Source organism: Camarhynchus parvulus, chromosome 10 (assembly GCF_901933205.1).
Source record: "Camarhynchus parvulus chromosome 10, STF_HiC, whole genome shotgun sequence".
NCBI classification, from domain to species: domain Eukaryota; kingdom Metazoa; phylum Chordata; class Aves; order Passeriformes; family Thraupidae; genus Camarhynchus; species Camarhynchus parvulus.
Window position 1 is genome coordinate 7057345 of NC_044580.1, and position 21675 is coordinate 7079019.

The 21675-nt window shown below is 37.2% G+C and overlaps 1 protein-coding gene across 7 annotated transcripts in view; it reads right to left on the reverse strand.

Moving 5' to 3' along the window:
* TCF12 (transcription factor 12) overlaps nucleotides 1-21675 on the reverse strand; it is a 158648-nt gene that overhangs the window by 85694 nt on the left and 51279 nt on the right. For all 7 annotated transcript variants that reach the window (XM_030954930.1, XM_030954931.1, XM_030954934.1 and 4 more), the window contains exon 6: nucleotides 19822-19924. In XM_030954930.1, the coding sequence (XP_030810790.1) occupies nucleotides 19822-19924 (103 nt within the window). The remainder of the gene's footprint in view (nucleotides 1-19821; nucleotides 19925-21675) is intronic.

A 21675-nucleotide genomic window follows, 5' to 3' on the forward strand; every position in this document is an offset into this window, starting at 1 on the left:
GGGGGAGAAAAAAGAAAAAAAAATTAGGGAGGAGGCAGTAAAGTTGCAATAATAAAAAGGGAGGGGAAGAGACAGAGACTGTACATTTTATAATTACACAACATTTTCCTTACGAAGTGATTTTCAATTACAATAAAGCTCAAGACTCCTGACACTGATACGGTATGCCAGATTAAAAAAAGACAAAAAAATCCCAAAAATCCTACATCAATACCTCATTTTCAATGTAAATACTACATTCTATAGTTTCAAAGTGCCTGACTCATGCAAAAGATTATCAACTAAAAAAAAAAAGTGAATAATTTTTAGTTTTTCTGACTTGGGAGAAAAGGTTTGCCTTCAGTTGTTATACAATTATCAAGAATTTAACAATCCTTCATTAGCAATATGGCAATTTAAGTAAATATCTTTCTATGCATTAAGTGTAGGTCACAGATGAATTAAGGACTCCCAGAAGCCTCTGCTACCTGGCACAACCCATCACATCAAGCCTAAGTCAAGGTACAAGTAGAGCAGAACTTCATTCCAGCCCCCGCAGTGACAACAATAAAACGCTGAGAAAACACACTATCAAATACTGAACTCAGCATCAATTTCTGTTAATTACAGCCTTGTCAGCAACGTGATTATTCAAACAGCTCATGCAAATGTTAATGAGTCCTTATTTGCATATTTATTTTTTCCTTTGTTGAAATGTCATTGATTATTACATTCTACAATGATGAATGCTGCTGATGATGTGCTCTGATATGTAATTAGTCATTAAGTGGAATGAATAGATCAATTATGAAAAAGGAGTGAGATTAAGAAATATCAAACAAGACCGCCCAATGTAACCATAGAATTTTTTTTAAAGGAACTAAAATAATTTCTTGGCATTTAAAGTGCAACATCAGTAGTTTTCAATAAATAAACTACTACTTTCCTGAGGTTAAATAAGATCTTCCACATGCACTGCTACTTGGGTAATCTAATTACAATAGCAGAGCGCTTTTGTAAAATCAGTAAGAAATCTGCAGTGACACGTAGGTTTTGGGGTTCGGTTGTTGTATCCCGTCCCTCCTCCAGTTTGTAGTTTTTAGGAGAGCTGCTCATGATGCCCCTGAGCCTCTCTGATCTCTGAGCAGGGCTCAGAGCAGCGCTTGCAGCAGCCCCACTTTGTTCAGGAGGCGAAGCTGAGCGCTGCCTTTGCCACTGCCTGCTCCGAGTCCCCAGCCAGCACTCGTGGCTTGTGCATGAAGGGGAAATGGGAGAGAAGAGGAAGGAAGGAAAAAAAAAAACCCTAACAAAAAAAACACATTACTGCAGACCAGATGGGAACATTCCACATGACCAAACCAATCAATCACCTCGGTGGGGCGCAGGTGCAACACAGCCGTGTAGCAACACACCATTTCACAGTCTATCGGGCACAAACACATGGTCACCAATCAATGGCACCCCCAGGACCTGGGGGGGAGGCTCTCTCGAGCCTTACTGGTCCATGCCTGATGACTTCATAATCACACATCATTTCATTCACTGGAGGATACAAACCAGCATTCTAATAACCTTCCCCCGAAACCGGTCATGTTGTGCATATTAATAGAGTGCTGGGTAGAGCTCAGCCACCGGCTCCACGCTGCAATTCGAGCAGTGCCTGCAAGAAGGAAACAACCTGAAGCTAAGAACTTCTGCCCGAGGAAGGAGTCTGCTCAGACCAGATCAATGGCAACATTATTCATTTTGCCAAAATAAACTCTGCATGACGCTCGCACCTTTCACCAAGCCACCCTTGAACAATAGCAAGCAAGCAGAGATAAAGGACAAAGCAGGATGAAAAATCAATGAAAGAAAGTGCTGCTGGACCTGGTGATATGCAAGACTAAATTCTGACACAAACAGGAATACTGGTAACAAAAACAAAAAATAAAAACTATTTTAAAAATTATTGATATGCTTACCAATGCTCTCAGGGAAATAAATAATTTTATTTCTTTTAGGCCAAGTATCACAGATTAGTTTTAAAACAAGCAGATAAAGTACACAATGCAGTGTGATCCCGACACACCAAGACTTAGATCAGAGCACTAGCTGCTTTTGACTAGTTCACAAAAAAGGTCAATTACAAATGGCAATTTATGTTTGTGTTATTGATGACTCAGGAGTATAATAAACATTACGGACATAAGGATATGGTGACATTTTTGCCAGAACATATCACACTAGACTGTTAAGTATTCACACTGTAAAAAGATACACGGGAAACAAATGTGATAAGGAGCACATCTTCTCTGGGAATTACATTGCACCTTGGGGCCAAAAGTCAAATGAGTTGCAGCTGAAATGTAAAAGACTAAACAAACTACTAATACACACATACAATGTTTAGAATGCTGTTAAGTGCACAGGTAGGCAGGACTGCCCCCCATTTGGTGTCAAAGCAAAGAGCTTAGTTTTACTTACGTATTTCTTAAACTGATTATATGAAAAGCAGACACCTCTAAATTTTACAGTTAAAAATTATGCAAATTTAGCATCTACTGAACCGACTCAGTTTTGCTTTTGGGCATAAATTCCTGAGAACTTGAAAAAGTAAGTATGTAGGCATGATAAGAGTACAGTTCTTAGGTTGCACTCTGAAGCACTACATGTTGCTTTAGGTCAATGGCAATTCCTCCTGGCCTATCTGGGAGGCTACACAAAGGAACTACAGCATAATTTAATTCATTAATACAAGGACGGGGGAAATGTCAGATGCAAAAAGCACAGTTTTTTATAGTTAGCATCCAGGTAATCTGGTGATTTGTGATGCTGCAGGCCTTCTAATCTTTCCTTGACTTCCTCCCTTCTCTATTTCAAAGATCTCAAGGAAATGCACAGAAATATTTATATTTTGTTAACAATTCAGAGTCTGGGTATGATTCACAGAACCACAGGGCCAAATCCGAGTCCTGTAATCTAAACCCTACACACAATAAAAAGGTGGCACACTTGGTGTTAGACAGAAGAGCATGAAAGGGTTAAAGAACAAACATGAGTATTATCAAAGGAATATTCACATCCTTTTGCAGAATTATGTTGACCAGAAGCAGAGGAAGTGTTCTCCCTCATTAGAATACAAAAATCATTAATCAATAAATTATTAAATTAAGGGCCTGATGACTGGTTCTATTCTGGGCACTTACAGAATACTAATTACTGCAGTGTTAGGGGAACCTATAGTGTTAAAATCAGAATTTCTCCTTTAATAAGATCCATTTTTTAGATTGAATTCAGCTCCTTTTATTTTGAAAGCTCTTGAAAAGAAATGAAAATGTCATATAATGAATTAAGTACTAATATTCACTACACTTCATATGCAACAGAGGGCAAGTTGATGGCTATGCTACAGACTTGACATCTCTTAAGAGCCAAAAAACTAACAGCTGGTGACATTCCCAATGGAAAGTGCTGGGAGGAGTTTGACAAAGAATGTCATCCAAAATCAAAGTGCCTCAGCAAAGCTTACCCTTACCTGGGAACATTAGGTAAGATGGAGAACAAGGGGACAGCTCACATCTCCAGGCGCATCTGAGCATCTCTCTTCCCTTCCCTGTGCTAAAATTCTGTCTGAGTGAAGCCAAAACCACAGGGAACTTTGGTGGGCAGCATGAACCAGCCACTAAACCTCTTCTAGTCCTCAGACAAAACCAGCCTCTCACTGACAGGATGGGAAAGCAATGGGGCTTGGCTTGCACTTGCTTGTGCCATAATTGCACCTTTAAAAGGCTCAGCTCAACACATGGGAACTAGAGCACAATAGGATTAGGATTCATCAAAGAGACTTCAAAAGAAAGGGTATTCCAAGACGGCAAAAGGTGGTGCTGCTTGTGATTAGGGGATTTCCACAAGGACAGGATGAAATGCAACAGACACGCATTTTAGTGAACTTCTGAGAAGTGTTTTTAAAAAGTGCATGGCACAGGTATGAGGGATCTAATTGTTATATAAGTTATATAGGCTGTAAGGACCTCAGGATGAACATGAACAGATTTTAATCAGTTTTTGAGATCAGTGAAGGAATCATCACAACAGTAACACAAATTTCAATCCATAAAGAAGGCAACACATAACTCCTGAAGCATTTTCTACAGCAAAGGACTCCAATGAAGCTTTAGTTATATTACAATTCTTATACCGAAAATATACAGAAGAAAAGTTATCAATAAAACATTATATATAATTCAAAAGTATATAATGCATAAATTAGGAAATTTATCTTGCAAAAAGTTGCTTTGATTAATTCATTCACTAAAAATCAGAAAAGCAGCAGTGTTTGGAAAAAGGAAGCTAGAAGTTAATGGACAAAACAGTTATAAAAAAACCAAAAACAACCTCATGTTATCAGTGCAGTATCCTGAAATGGATTTCTTTAAAAAGTACTCACAGCATGAAAAATAAGGCAAAATTAATATTTACAATAATCATAAGCAAGAATCTTTGGAAGCTTATGACAGTTGATAGCTAAGACTGAAAGTTTTGCAATTTTTCGAGTGAAAATGGTTAAATGGCAGGGAGGCAATGCAAATGTTACACTAACAAGAGACAGACATTTGTCCAATATTAAAAGAAGCCTTAAAAGATTCATTCAATGAATGAAACTTAAAACTGAAAGCACAGCTCAAATTAAGAATCTACTTCCCTCCATGAAAGCAATTCTTAAACGAATTCAAATCCAAAGAAAATCTTCAGTGCTACTAAGAATTTTCTTTAACTACTGCAGAAACATTCAAACCCAGCTACATTGAATGCTCTGAAGTTTAGATCCTGCCTAAGTGCTCCCTTCTATCTAATCAGCTATACTGACGTTACTCAGCTTTATCCAGGGTCAACAAAAATGATTCATTTTGTGTTTTGCCTAACTGGACTCCTTATGATCAGCTGTTAGCGTCAAGCTGTCTGATTTCCATTCAGGCTTCACAGCTGGATTCATCATAAAAAACCAGAATATTAAACCTTGGGCAAGCATAGCTGGCTTTGACTTCCAAATAAGCATTTTTCTAACTAATCATGCTATACTTTCAGGTATTAAATAAGACATTCATTCCAATACAATTTTTTTCAGTGTGATACAGACAGCATCTATTGAAGAGCTGCAAATGTAAAGCAGCTAACAAAACCAAAATCTTTAATGAGAAAAAAAGAATCAGGACAAGAACCAAAGGAAGTGTTGGAATAACATGGAAGAGGGTGGGTTTGTTTTCACTTTTTTTGAAAAAACTATGAGGAATATTTTGGGTACTTTTTCAGTAGTTACTGAGCTGGTTCTTAAAGAGTTGGTATCTTTTACATCTTCAACAAAAATTATTTCTAAGTTATGATAGAGAGAACATAGACACTGCTCAGAGCTATTTTGTATTTAAAGAATGTTCTTAGTAGTGAAAATATCTTCTGCAAGATGGATAGTTATTTAAAAAAAAATCAATGTCCACAAGGGAAAAAAGGGAAGTCTGTGGATTTTTTTTTAATTTATATTTGTCATCCAAAAAAGAAAACAGATGAGCAGTTCTCCCATCAATGCTTATTTAAGCAAATATTTGAAAAGGGTCAACAGGACAGAAAGGGAAAAGGAGGTATAAGTTAGAAAAGGTGGTTCTTTGTACAACTGCAGAGATGAAATCTGGCATCTAATAGTTGGTAGTTACATTGCCACCCCTTTTTAAAATCACTGCTGAGATCTGCTAATGAATTTTCTCAGGGGGAAGGAGTAGAGCAGGCGAAGGGCCATGTCCTCCTCCTCACTACACCAGACCTTGAACAGGCTACAGAGAGAGTCAGGGACTCCACGGATCACACGGGAAGGAGAGAACACAGCAATGTATATTATCATAAAGACACCAAAGGCAAAAAGGCAGGAAGGGTAAGAATATAAATAATTAATAAAAGTTTTTTTAAAAGAAAGCTAAAAATACAATTTACTTGCTGTAATTTGTCACTTCCTATGTCTTATTGTTGATATATTACTTCCACAGATTTGTCAAAACAAAGTGCTCAATGCATGTTGTTCACTGAATATGAAAAATGAATAACCAGATATGAATTTAAGTTTACCTACCACAAATTTAGAATTACTTAAAAAGCATGAATTGCTCTTTAAATCCTAGAAACATTTAAAACATATATATTTTAAGTATTCTTCTTGGAGTGGTCCCCCAAGCTCCTCACAGCAAATTTATGGAGCTCTGAAAGGAAACAATCAATCAGATACCTGTTCAATATCTTGAAACTTCAGGTTTTATTACCAGCTGCCACTAATTCTGTCTCACAGGCCAATACAACCAAAGAATGTATCCAAAGACGGACACAATCAGGAAAGCCATGAAATTCATTTTTGGCAATACTAAAAAAAAGGAAATTAAAAAGAGAAAATCTAGGAAAACACATTTTGGACAGCATCTTCCAGTTACAATCACTTGACATGATTCTCATGCAAATTAAATTTAAAAAAATAAATTCAAACAAAACAACTTCAAGGCAATACCATGATTTTAAAGCTAAACTACTCTGCATATGTCCCCTTTTATAATGTACTGACAGAAATAAAATGTAGAAAAGTTTGGATTTAGTACTTTACAAAAGTAAAGTGGTCACAGCACAGTTAGCTCAGATGGCCAGTTGAACAGAACATCCTTAGGGAGACAGAGCCACCCCAGAGGCTTTGGGGCAGAAAATCTTTAGGCAAAGTGATTCATCATGTGTGGCAAGACGACTGTGACATCTAAAGATTCTTGCCTTGAGCAGCATGGTACTTGCTACAGGGGATCAAGCATTCTGAAAAACATCCACACACATCTCAGAAGCTGCAGTAAAAAGGACATGTTTCAAATAACAAAATACTGGGCACTAATAATGTGTGTGTGAATTTGCTTGTTGCAGTGGAAAACCGCAAAGTTCCCCTTCAAGCCATGCTGTTGACCTAACACAGAAATAAGCAAATTTTTATTAATTTTGCACTCCAATTATTTCTGGCTCATATTCCTTCCTCCAATATAACTAAGCTTTAGTCCTGCTTTAATATTCTTTAGAAGTTGGCCATCAATGAATTATTATTTTTCCACTTTAAAATATATTTTCCCATATTGGTTTTTATTTTTCTCTTGTTCGTGCACCACAACTTCTAGCATTTCTACCAGAGTATTAGTGAATGCATTACTATGCCTCATTGCAATATGAAGTTTTCATCTTCCAAATCTTTGCCCAATAATCTGTCCTGTGAGGGGGAAAATTTACACTACTACACAGCACCCCTGTTCAGTATCTGCACCTAAAGACCTCTTAGAAGATGTAAATTTTGAGTGTACAAATGTCTCACAAAGAAAAAGACCCATGCTGGAGAAAGACTCCTCTACCACGGTGTCCCACCAACAGCACTGGCCACTAACAGGTGCACAGAGAAAGAATCACACAAACCCAGAGAGAATGTGAAAAAACTATCTGGTCTGCAGTTGAAACAGTCAGGCATTATAGCCAGGTTTGTACCACAGGGCAAGTAACAGAGCATAAGCAGTTTTAGAATCTAGCTTTTCTTTATATTTAAGATGATTGGAACAAAAAGAAAATAAATCTTTACAAACAGAACACATCTGCACAAAACCACATAAAAATGGTCTTTTCTTAAGAGAGGCAAAACAAATCAACAGAGCAAGGCAGACAGACAAGCCAGGTAAAGACAGGAAAAATCCCAACATGCAGCTGAGCACAAGTCTTATGAAAGTGCTCAGGTGGAACAGGGTACTGATCCAGATGGGTGCATTCAAGGGACAAAAATACAAGTTTAACCACAAAGTAACACTACAGTAAAATTATACTTTACAGATTTGAAGACAGATGATTCTATTCATGATTTTAGTGTAAATTAAAGTTTACATTATTTCCTACCTCTGAGGCTTTGGCATTTTTTGAAGAAAATAAACTGGACCAATGACACAATTGCATTGCAATTAACAAACAAGAAAGCAGCACAAAAGTACCATCAAGGAAGTAGGAGAGATCAGTAGAAGGGCAACAGCAACTTTAAAAACTCAGCTTTGAGTTCAATAACAGAGCTGAAACTGATTATCAAGGGAATAACAATGCTTGAGAGCACAGGTTAAAAGAAGAAAAAGAGTTACTGGGGTCTGGATAACATTTTCTCCTGATGAATCACTGCCTTTCCATTTGGTGTTTTATTTCACATTGGTTTGCTGGCATTTGCACTATGTCTCTATCATGAGACCAAGCTCTGTCAGAGCTGGGGAGAGAGGGGGAGGCACACAAACCAGAAACTCGAGGCACACAGCGACAAGGAAGCATTCCTCCTTCGTGTTGGAGAATGTCAACCCAGCCATATAAATGCAGTACCTTGAGTTCAAGACATTTGGGCTCTACATTTTCTTCTATGTAGGTAAAATAAGAAATCAATACAGAAAAAATTCTGTATTTTAACAGTACTATTTAGCTTTAATCTGTTCTAAATAAATAGCTGCAAGCCCACTGCTTATTGTCTATACATACACAAACTATCGCAGATAAAATGGTTACCAACTGGAGAAACGCATGGCCTTTTTCCCCCTGCCAACAAACTATATTCTTTTTCATAGTTTGTAACTGTGAAACTGAACCAACTAAACCCAGCAGTATTTTTCTACTGGCCTCTCTTTGTTTACCCTGCTGCCCCCTCCTCCCCTCAATTCCAAAATACTGACGGAACAAATTTATATTCAATTCCTTTATCCGATTTTAAAAGGGTTTGGATTGGGTTTTTTACCATGTGCCTTTTGAACCACATTTCCAGGAAGATCCATTTCTAATGTAATAGCAAAAATGTAATTGAAATAAAGAACATACAAGTATACTGGACAAAACTATTTGTTATAATTGTGCCCAGGGCTGAGTGCCAGATAGCTGTCAAACAAAGGAACAAAATCATACAGTTGTTTGGCACTCAAGGCTGAAATCATTGTGAAACATGCACTGTTTATAAATTGTCACTGATGAATAAAAGCAGTGAACAAAAAAATTTTAAAAATGCAGCCAAGCCTCAGAAAGACAAGGCAATCATCGCTCCTCCTCCCACCACTCTGTAATCAAACAAAACAAAATAACCCTCAAGCCCCCACTATGCTGGGCAGGAACAACGTAGTGGTGCAAGGTAAACAGAGCATTGCATGAACCAGTGACTTCAGGCCGTGCTCCCACAGCTCACCCTGCAAAGTACCCAGCAAAGCAAAAACATTCAGACACACACAAAAAGCCATGTGGATTTCTCAGCTTTGTTCTATCTAAAACAATTTCTGAATACTACTGATGCTAGTGAAATTTATCTTAATCTTAAAAATATCAATCCCTGAAGATATAAAGAATTTTTTTCAGTGATGGTAAAATATTTAGCCGATCTTTCATCACAGAACACAGCACTGCTGAAAAAAAAAATCACCTCACCTATCATTGAGAAAAAAGATCTAATTCATGCCAGGTGAAAGGATGATATTTGTCTAAATATAAAGCAAAAACTGTATCCTGGAAAATAAGCAACAGCTCAGATTCTGATCTAGCATATCTGTACCAATTCCCGTACCTTTCAAACTTGAAGCTGTATGATAATAAAGCACATCCATAAGGAAATGAAATCTCCTCTAAAATTACAGTGAAAAGGACTTACAAATATGGGGGGAAGTTCTCATTTTTTGACTGATAGGTGGAATGTTAAGGTGTGCCAAATATTTTCTATAGTATAGCTCACATAGGAGCTTCTGAAAACTCCTTTGAAGTTAGAATTACATGATCAGAAAATTCCCTACAGTATTTAATAATGCAATGCAACTTTTAAGACAGGTAAGGCATAATTTAAGAAATAGGGTTCTGTAAGGAGTTTGTTTTTGTAAATCGTGATTCTAGCAGATCAATCAGTTTAAGTTGGGAAGTACCTCAAGGATTCAAACAAATATATAAATAAATAAAATCTGAGATTACAGTTTGCAATGGACCAGCAGTATGTGAAATAAATAAATTATGTAATAGGAAAGAAATTAATTCCATCAGAAACAGAAGTGTTATTTATCACGTCAAAATAGTACAACAAACTTCTCTTTGTTCCTACCAGGGAGCAAACATACTTAAAACTGCAGTATCCTGATAAAGAGCATACGAGTACACTCCTTCCTATCACTGCAGAACATTTTTTAAACATGATAGAAGTTATTTATGATACAGTCATGCACTTAGGTATTCAACACAAACGCCAGGGATCAGCCTTGCAGCTTACAAGACTGTTAACAAGTCACACATTGCTCTCAAGACTTCTGCTTTCTATGTCCCATTGTACAGGAGGAAGACATTGCAAGATGCCTCATTTGTATTGCACGTATCCAAAAAGCCAGGATTGTTTTAGAGGTCCCTGTTACAATGGAAAGGAAATTAAAATTTCACCACAGCACTAGTTTTGCCCATGGTCTGTACAATTCCAATTTGAATTTACACATAACATATTTTATTGCCTTTGGTTCCCTAGTAGGGAACCTTTAAGTCTCATGGCCAGACTTTGCCAGTTTTACAAAAAACTTGTAAATCAGTCAACTCATCTCAACAGTAACCACTGTGCTTCTTCCTCATTCTCACTTCAATGAACCTTTTTTATTTTATCTCTTAATTTATGGTTATCGCTCTCTTTAAAAGAATCAGTAACAGTAAACCCAACTAGTGTGAGTTTATTTAATTGCGTATGTAACACATCATCACATAAAATTATGCATCAACTCTCCCTCATATTTCATCTTCAGATGGAGGACCCGTGTGAGCACCCTCCAAAAAACCCCCAACCAAGCAGCACCCTCCCTCCACCAAATGCCATCCTGGTGAAGCTGCCGCACACACAATTTCTCCAAGTGACCCTCCACGGGGATGCCAAGGAAATAACTCTGCAGAATTTTCATCTGACCCCATTTACACACACGTGTCAGAGCAACAGAAGCTGCACACCTGCGTGAAAGCTGCAGTGCTGACAGCCTCCAGGAAAAAAAACATTAAAAGCCAGCAACCAAGAAAGCCTCACAAATAAAGCAAGTTATAACCATCTCTTAACAGAATGAGTTGCTGTTCCTCTGGTCTTTGCACATTTCTGTCACATGAAAATTTTTCATCCATTTTTCCAAAACAAAACTTTGGAGCAATATTAGATTGAAGTGAAAGTGTCCAGACATTATCACCAAAATAAAATTTAAAATTTTTGTTTTCTTTCGGTGGTACTTGTCCCATTCATCTATTGTGTAGCTGAAGCACTGCACACCTTCAGCATCTTACAGGTCTATGGAAAATGCAGCAGCTGCTCAGGCAACTCACAAAAATCACAGTATTAGAGGTCCAACAGCCCCAAGCACCTTAAAAATAAAACTGCATCTTTTATTTTCATCTGATTTGTTTTCCCCTCCAAGACGTCTGTTATCTAAACAAAGTCAGGTTTCCAGCAGCAACAAACATTTGACTCACTAAAACCCAATCTCTAAAGAAAACTATTAGAACTTCAAATCATATTAATGCAAATACTATAATGCCCCAAATCACAAAAGCCACTTGTTTTGGCACAAGCAGCCTAGTTAGAACACTTTGGTTGATCAGTTCAGAATTTAATCACTGGGTACAGGCTGCTGTATTTATTAAAAACTGGACTGCTAGCAACTCACAGGCTACAGCTACATGCATGCAAGAATGAACAAAAAAAATTAATGGAATGAAATAGAGATTAAGTAAATGATTTTTATGCACCTGGCGATAAGCAAACATCTTTATTACAAAACAAAGACAAGCCATGAAAAATTACAAAATTATCTTTTAATCACCAGTGAGCTTTCTACAGCCTCCTATTTGAACAGGATAATAGGTATTATGTAGATCCCTAAGCAACTGCCTCATGGGGAAGTTACATCAGCAGTATGGGAAAAAATCACCCCCTCCTCCATAGAAGGGAGCTTGGCGCCTTCAGACAGACTCAAATTTAAAATCCTACAGCTTCACCCAGCTGATCCCATCCACTGGAACACATCTACAAGTGCCCAGGGATGGCAGGAACCACAGGAGAGAAATATGCCCTTTCAGCATTTCACGCACTGATGAGCCTTGTAACAGATAAACATACCCTGCAGCAGCTAAACTGACATGTTATAACAAAGAGGAAATACAAGACTTAAAAATTTCATCAGATTACTATTTATTCCCCTTTTCAGAGGCAGAGTACACTGTGAATAAATCAACACTCAAATGTATCAGACTGCATTAACTAAAACCCAAGCTTGGCAGAACAAATTTTATCAGAACTAAAATATTTCAAAATGTAAAAGCCACAGACTTTGCATATTTATTCCCAGACGGGCAATTCAAAAATACTTCGTATGACAAAAAATCTGGGTTCAAGTGTGAGACCATTTTGAAGAAGGCAACATTTCATCTTCTTCCAACACAATTTGCACCAGGTCCCGTGGTTTTCTCCTGTCAGTGCACAGTGCAAGCACCACCACTGCCCACGGACCACCAGAGCTGCAAGTGGATTGTAAGATACCTGTGGCACTGGTAGTATCCAGTGAAAAGGAACCATCACCTCTTCCTAGCACAGTGTAATCGTACAGCTTGATGGTTTTTCAAAGGAATCATCACCTCTTCCTAGCACAATGTGTAATCATACAGCTTCATGGGTTTTCTAGAACAAATTTATTCACTTGCTTACTTGACAGACAGAAAACCTTTCTGGCTCTTCCTTGAACCACAGCACTACTGACTAAGCCTGCTAACAACTCCTACAGTGATCCAGAGATACAAAAATCATCTAAATGTGCACAATACTCAGGAATGGTTAAGGATGAAGTGCCTGAACACTCCAGCACTGCTGCAGCCAGCAGGGAGGGGGCAGGCTGCCCCCCACACACCTGCTCAGCCCCACTCACCTCCCCATGCCCGGAGCTCCCCAGGGCAGGAGAGAGGACAGGCAGCTGTGCCCACGCACCTACCTGGCACTGCCACACCTGAGCAGCACCTGAGGAGCGCTGCCAGGGCCCCCCCTGCGCCACAGCTGCTCACCAGGAGAGAGATCAAAGTCTCCAGGGGAAGGGAGCACAGGCAGACACCTGCTACAGGAACGGCACAAAGGACACGAGCCCCCCGCCGCGGGTGGAGGAAGCCTCCGTGTGTTACCCAAGGTAAAGAAATGTTAAGAAAGAGATTTGATTGAAATATTACTGTAAACAGAAGGGAAAACTAAGCTTAACACACGCTCTTGTGAGCAAAAACCCAAGGGTAAAAATGCCCTGCACTTAGCACTTTCACTAAATGACTGTGTAATTTAATTTCCCAGAAACCCATTAGCTTTCACAAAAGGAAAATTAAGAGCAGATGAGAGCAATTCTTTGGTGTGAGTGGAATTTATTTAATGTAATACCTGGGGAAAAAGAAAAGATAAATCCAAAACTGTATGAACAGATAGAAAATACTGCAACTCTAGAAAGCTTCAGCCCACAGAGCAGTGACTTGTGCTGGCAGTAACCAGTGAGTCAGCCCAGGTCTGAGAGCTGCCTGTGCCCAACCCACCACGCCAGAGCTGGGACACAGCCAGACACAGCACAAACAGTCCAGAACAAAAGGACTGCCTGCATTCAAAACAGAAACAAACAAACAAAAGGAACCTCCATTTACTTATGGCGGTTTTATATATTCATACGTGAAGTAAATTATTCAAATAATTATCTGGAAGAGAGAAAGAAATAAATGAAATTTAACTTAAAATGTTACTCTGGGTTTGAAATTTCATTATAAAACCCAAAATACTATGGAAGTCACAATAGGCTTTTAGCCAATCCATATCATATAAAACCAGCATCAATTCAACAGAGTGACATACCCCAAAAGGAAAAGAAACAATCTTAGGAGGGAGCTTAAACAAAAATCTTCCATTTGCCAGATTCATTATGTGCAATGATTTAAAAAATGCTAATTATTAAAAGAACTTAAGCCTATCAGAAGCAAGAAGACAAGAAGCATTACTGGGGTGAAGCAACAGCAACTTACTTTGGGAAAAGTAGCCACGATGTATTACATCATGGGTGAGGTGAACCAGTATCATGGTATTTTTAGCTTTAATAACCAAAACAATAAGTGACTCAATGATATTCAAACATAATACTGTGCAACTGCACAATACAGTTATGTAAAGTGAATGTTAAGGAACTTTTTCACCAAATTTACAGTCTATGCCTTGTGGTGGACTCAGTAGCAATACCTCTAAGTATTTACTGTAACTGTGGATGATCTTATACTCTTGGGTTTTTTACTAGGGAAAGTTTTTCTAAACTCACTAATATTTCATATGTGAAGCTTATCAGGTATCCTCTTACAATTTTCTCTCAACTTACTGCCCTGTAAAATGAGACTGACTAAAGACTTGTCATAATCTTTGTTATGTCACTGTTTTGTCATTTTCTTCTTTTAACATTTTCCTCTTTCTTCTTAATGAATTCTCCAAAGGATAGAAAATACTCTGTCCCCACCATTCTCCAAGTTAATAACAATGTAACTGCATATAAATTATTTTAGATCAATCTTGCTATTACTCATATCTCTGGAGATAATTTCCATTGTGATGCCTGTTTTTTTTTTCATGTGTTGAAATATTAATGACTATAGAAAGCAATTCAAGGAAATCTAACTATTATTTTGGACAAATAGAGAGTCTGCCAACTCCCTGCTTGCATCTGCCCTCTCCCTTCCTAAAAGGTAATTAAGACAAGATTCCTAGCAAAAACTATAATGGCATCATTCTTAATGTGTGCCATTTTAATAACTATTTACCCTTGCTGGTTTGCTACTATTGCCTTCACCATTATAAAATCACTTGATAACAAGATGTCTCTCTTCAATTTCAAAATTCTTTTATTGAAGGGTTACTGAGGAACAGAACTAGCAATTTCCCTGAAGATTAGTTAGATTCTTAACTGAGTACCAATTCAGATGTACATCTTCTTTTAATTGTATTTTAAAGTTCAAAAGCCTCTCCTTTTACTGAGAATAACCTTTCACAAATTATGGTTTTAAAGGCTTACATCAGCTGTTCAAGAACTGTATCAGTACTGGAAGGTTTACAGAGGCTTCAGCTATTTACCATGTTGCTTCACAAAATGTCCCTCCAATGTTCAACTTTAAAAAAACCCCACTACTCTATCCAAGCCAACTAGAGGGCTTAAATTACAACCCAAATAATAAATTTTACAATAAAAATTAAGGGAGTAATTTCAGTTTGAAAGATGCTCTGGCAGAAGCCCAGGCATTCTTAGAAACCTGCACAATCAGGCAATCAAGTCAATTAAATTAATAGTAACTCTAAAACCAGGAGGCATCCCAATCCGGATATTGATCTCTCATTCATATTATAAATACACAAAATCCACTGTGAGTGTCACAGTAACCCAAAGACTAGCTTTGAAAATTCTTTAAATTTCGCTTCAACCTATAAAGCACCTCTCTGCTCCTGCCACCCTTCACCCAATAGTTTCTGCCCAGCACACACCTATTAACCCCTGCTACACTGGAACACGACTGCTAAACAGTAAGAGAAGGTAAAATTCATGGTGTATATAGATTTAATTTACTCAGAAACCCTGTTTTGTGATGCCTGATGACAAACCATCCAAGTGACCCAAGTGCATCAAGTACAGCAAATGGCAAAGAAGTTTCACTGCAAAACCCCCAATATGTATTACTGTACCTCCCTCTGCCAGTACTACCTTTGCTTCTTTCACCTATTTATTTTAAACATAAGAAGAATCAGACTTACCCTTTACATTCACATTATAAACAGTAAAATAAGCTATATTTTTATTTAAAATCAGAATAATTTATAGCTCTAAGTACTGTAACAAGTTGCTACTCCCACCTTGTAAATACCAACTGTTGTGTCTTGACTTCTCTGCATGGTCAGTCCTTCCATCTCTTAATGCTGGCCATAAAAAAGCACCACAGCATTACCCAGCAGAACTTGTCAGGAAGAGAAGCAAAGGCACCAGGATGCTAACAGAGGTGAGAGTTACAAAATCACCAGATGGTATGAACTAAACTACTAACTGCAACCTGCAGCCGATCGATTGGAGTCAGCGAGTAAATGAGGCAGATAATCTAAAATCCTCTGATTTCATACATTCAGAATCTCTGATTTCATTGACACTTCAAACCCTGCTGCTAGCTCAGAAACACCTAGATGTAACAGAAACACCTAAAATGTAACCCAATTAAACTTTAAAGGAACTAGTTAAAGAAATAATGAGAAAACAAGGAAATAGATTAGAAAGAACACTTGGAAGAATTATCTCTCTTCCTACTTCAAGAGACTGATTTCAACATGGCAAGCTGATATTCAAGCACTGTTTTTTCACTCACTATTGACTAAAATTTTTAATGACTTTTTGTCATATACAACCTTGTGGAACTGTGCAGTACACAGACAACGAACGTGGAGCACAAAAGTTTGGCTGTTATCCTTTCTACCACTTGTGGAAAGACAGGCACACAAAAGAAAGTAATTCACCCACTTCAAATTTTCAAGACAGACCAACAAAAACCCCCTTTAAGCTATATTCAAGAATAATCTGCTTTCTTTCTTCCCAGTAAGTAGTAGTAAAAAAGCTCAGGAGAATAAAGTCCAGGGAACAGTACAACAGACGATACAATACCACATGCTTGAAGGGTCCTAGCAAAAACTGACCTCTCCTTGCAAGTGCAGAGTACTAAAAGGCAGCATAATTACACAGAAAAGAATCTCATATCCTTGTGAATAGTTTTCTAGAATGTAATTAAAAGAGAAGTGTTGAATAAGCAAAGATTATCAAGTCTAAATGGAGCTACAATACCACCAATATATCTTTGCCTGATTTTCTACATATCTCTATGGATACCAACAGACTATGCTGGTCCCAAGAGGATTCAGTGGTTTTACTCAAAATATAAGTAACTGCCCTTCTTTTTTTATACTACCAAATCAACACGATAATTCTGGAATTCATTAGTGAAGAACACTAACCAATCCAGCATAATAGCTTTACTTCCTCTGCAAAACACTTCAAAAAATATCTAAATGAATATGGAAATGCATCTTTCTGTGGTAAATTGTTCATTATTGAATCATTATCAACTCTTGTTAGACAAAATTTCTCTCTTTTGCAATGTACAAGATCATTAAAATGTTTGAGAGCTCCATCATGAAAGACAGTGGCACTTTATAATCCACTATCTCTTCAGGCAAATATGCTTACGGCTGAACATAATACACAAAACAACAACATCCCCTTGACACACAATTCTTTCTTTTAATGGTACTCTTAAGTGTTGACAGCAATGGTGAAATATGTTGTCGCTCTCTCTTCTTCTTTTTTAATAGTTTTTAACTGTTTCAGAAATGTATTTCAGTTGTGATAAAATTTTGGGAAGGGATGTATTTCTTAGATCTTAGTTGTGGAACCCCAGATGCTCAATCACTGCTATAAGCTAGTGAGATATTTCCTATAAGCTTATCAACTTCCTAGCTTCTTAGCCTCCCTCCATTTCCTTTTAAACTCCAAAGATCACAAAATAATGAACCAATACCTTAAATATCATATGTCTACATTAGCTAATAAAATAAATGTGTTCATTCTGCTTACGGGAACATGTCCACAATTTAATATTAAAAAACTCTATGACATCTTTTTGTCTAAAAAAACTTTAGAAGAATTATAATTTTTCTTTTCAATAATTGATAAATAAACTATAAACACAGATAGTAGTACCACACAGAAAAGCAGTACTCTATGTTTTCATGTAGCTTTTATCATTCCTCTCTTCAAACTTTCACCATCAATTAAAATACAATGCAAAACTGAATGATGTGAAGGTGTAATAAACAAAGCTGCACTCAATACAGAAACATGATTTTTTTGTTATGACAAGCCAAAACCCACTAGTGGAATACTTTGAAAAGCATACTTTTAGAATTTTGATGTGAACATATCTTAGACATACATATAGAAAGCTTTCTATAATTCTTGACTGCATATAGAAGGAAATTAAGTACTTTTACTCCAAGAAAATAAAATCCCTAAGAACTCTTTGCCGCAAAGCTTTAACAAAACTATTTCAGTTCTCAGCAGCTTTGGGTGACTGACACATACATATCTTGCTATTTGTTAATCCTCTCCACAAAATCATCTAAATAGAGGGTTCTTCTCAAATCTGTATTAATGATGTAATTCTACTATGTCTAATAGAATCATCTGTTCAATAAAAATGAAAAGCCAAGAAGATATAGTTGCCCCAATTTTTTTTTCATATATTTAAAAGCATATATTGTTTAGAAATTGAATGGCTTAAATTAATAACATGAACAATTAATTTGCCTTTGGTAATACGAATGAAAAAAGAAATCAAACTTTGCTATATGTATTTTTGTAAAATAAAATCAGTATCAGCTACAATGCCTAGAGACATTCCACACATGCTACTGATCAAAATACTGGAGAAGCAATTGAAGTCACTTGTCTTTTTAGCTTTCTGCTAAAAAAGAAAGAAGACAACATGTTTGAAAGAGTATTCAGGGAAAGTCTACTTTGCTTTATCTTGATAACTTCTACATTTTAGCTTTGCTGTCTTCAGATAGAAGTGTCATTGACCAATTGACAAGTCCTTTCTCTAATCAAAGTCTACAGAGATGGGCATTTTAAAATTGCCTGTTTTCAGCTTTATATATGAAGTTTCAACAAAATTCTTTGTTTAAACAAAAAATTGTTTTCAGCAATAGCTGAGCTTTGTCTGTCTCTGTTTCAGAGAAAATTAAAGTAGTAAACAAAGACTGAGCAAAGTAGAAAGATTTCCAAAAGAAATTGCAGACCACCAGGATTTGGATTTAGGTAATCCACTTAGATTACCATGGCTATGTCTTAAAAGGACAATACTGAGATCACAAAATAGGTCATGTCTACAAGATGGGGAATATAGAAGTGAAACAATGTGAAATGTAGAAATTCAGAACAAATATTCGGAGTCATCCTGAAATCTAAGATACAAAACAGAAATGGACCCAAGACCATGCATTGCCAAATTAAATACTCTGAAATCAACAGTTTTATGTTCTGAACTGGACACAAAAAAGGAGATTTTTCAACCAATGCCATCAACACATTAGCATGTTTCAGGTAACACAAAGTATAGGCAATGAAAAAAAGGTTCAGTACCTAAGGCCACAATACAATACACCCTTTGCTTGCTTTTTTTCTGGTTTCAAAAGCAGAAAATGTTAAACCGGTCTGGAAGCAGGAGTTTCCGTCTATTTCTTAGAAGTGACAGAGTTGCTAATACGACAAATATCAAAGAAATTAGAAAACTAAAAATAAGAAGCAAGCTCTCAAATTATTACCTGAAGGGAAGCCTACAGTAAATTGGTAGGTAGTTCAAGAATTAAATGTTAGAAAAAAATATATCTTTACATACACAAATAAAAAATTGGTATAAATGTCTTCTCAAACAACATTAAGGAAAAATAACCTTGAAAATAATTTAGAATTTACATCAAAATATATCAGCTTTCTAGATCAACTTAAGAGAATCTTTGTATTTCCTTCTTCTAAAAAGTCCTGGATAATGGGCTTTCTGAGGAACTCACCCAGCATAAAAAGATTTGAATAGGAAAGTCAGTGTTGCTATGAGAAACAGAGCAACTTCCAGATGCTTGACATGTCAGGCCTAGACAAGGGAATGAAAAATGTCTCTTTCTGACCAAAGAGGCTTTGAGGGGATACTCGTAAAGAATTACCTACTTACCCATCAGATTTGAGTTCATGAAAGGTGTCGGGGACAATCCTTCATGAGGCCCTAATCGACTGTCATTCAAGTGATCACTGTAATGAGGACTGTCTGCAAAACCCTAGAGAAAAAAAAAGACCAGAGTATTAAACAGATTATTTGGCAGCCCTGCTAATTGAGTGTAATGACACTTTCCTAATTAAATGTGCAGAGTCACAATTGGTCATTAATCACAAAAGTTGGCTTTCAGGTCTATCTCACAGAAATTACTCTCTGCCCACATATTACTTTCTCCCCATCAAAAAGAAACCACATAGTTTCTTAATAAGCTGTGTCCTCATGGACAAGATTTTTAAAAATTGAATAATACAGAGATATTTTGATATTTGAATCCTCTTAGTGCTAGAAGTCACTAACCACAGAGAGTAAAATTAGTCTGAAGAACTTGCAACTTTTCTTTTCCTAAGCTTTCTTGCTTGCATTAATAAAAGTCAGTAGAAAGTTCAGGAAGAGTCACTAATGTAAGAGAAAATGTTGGTGCAGATGAGCAGAACGAATTCCATTTCTTCTTGCAGCCTGCATTTAATGTTACAGATTAATAAGCATTTTGACATTATCACAATACTAACCAGCACAGCTCACTGACAAAAGGTTTACTTCCATATAGTGATTAAATTAACAACTTTGTCACCCAATTTGCAAACAAGCACTGAAACACTTTTTTGCATTTTTCTGCCATCAGCACAGGCAGCTTACCAGGCCTGGAGCGCCCCTTACACAGTCAGGAAGTACTGGCTTACTGAAAGCTGACACCAAAGGCAGAGGAGATGGAAAACAAAGAAGTCCTTGGATGTAGATATTCTTTAATTAACCCAGTTACGTAAAGCTCTCCTCAAGACATTTTGAAATCCCATCAGCTTTTCCATATAAAGGTATGAATATGCTATTTGCCCTTCAGACTTACCAAATGCACACTGAATCACTTATTCTGTACAAAACATGAAAGACCTGGCACTCAAAATTGTACTTCCTTTGTGGCCAAAGTTTTGAAAAATATTGTATAAACCTTGTCTTACAATTCACACTTAGTCACTTCTCGTTCAGAAACCTAAAGCTCAGGCCTAATTAAGAGAGGAGGGAAAATTGTTCACAGCTACCAGAAACCATCGCAAGTGCCCTGGGACTATAAAATCATCAATCACTGAACATTTATCATTTCTCCAGACTGCAGGCTCACATTCAAGCCAACATTAATGGGGCTGAAACAGGCCTCCCTATCTTTGTAGGCGTGCTGTCAGTTCTACCAAAGGGCTGCTAAGTGAGGGCTAAAGAACTGTCACAGCCCTGCTGCTGCTTAGGGATGCGTGTCACACTCCTGCTGCTGCTGGGCTGCACAGCAATCCTTCCCCAGACCCAGCTCCCCACTGCAGCTCTGGCTGACTTCATCTGCCTCAGAATCACCAATACACTTGTGATAGGCATCCAGAAACAATCTTAGTGACATTTACAACTTGCTTATGACCACAAGGGTGTCCTCTGGAAAGCGTGACCTAGCCCCGTCTGTCAGACAAGCAGCGTGGAACAGCAGCTGCTGAGGAAATGGAGTGGCTCCTAGCTAAGGTCACCACATGTGGTTTATTTTTATGCTGAAATGAAACAAGAAAGAAATTAAATCTGCTGAATAAAGAAACAAAAATTTGCAAATACAGGACCAAAACCAAACCTCCTAAGTAGGTAGCTTTGTATTTGTGTCTCTGTTTTTACTCCTTAACATGGTATTTTTTTAAAAAACTTTTTCCCTAAGATTTTTGCTATACTTTCTTTTTAAAAGAAAGAAACTATAAAGGATAAAAGTGATAAAAGGATATCAGT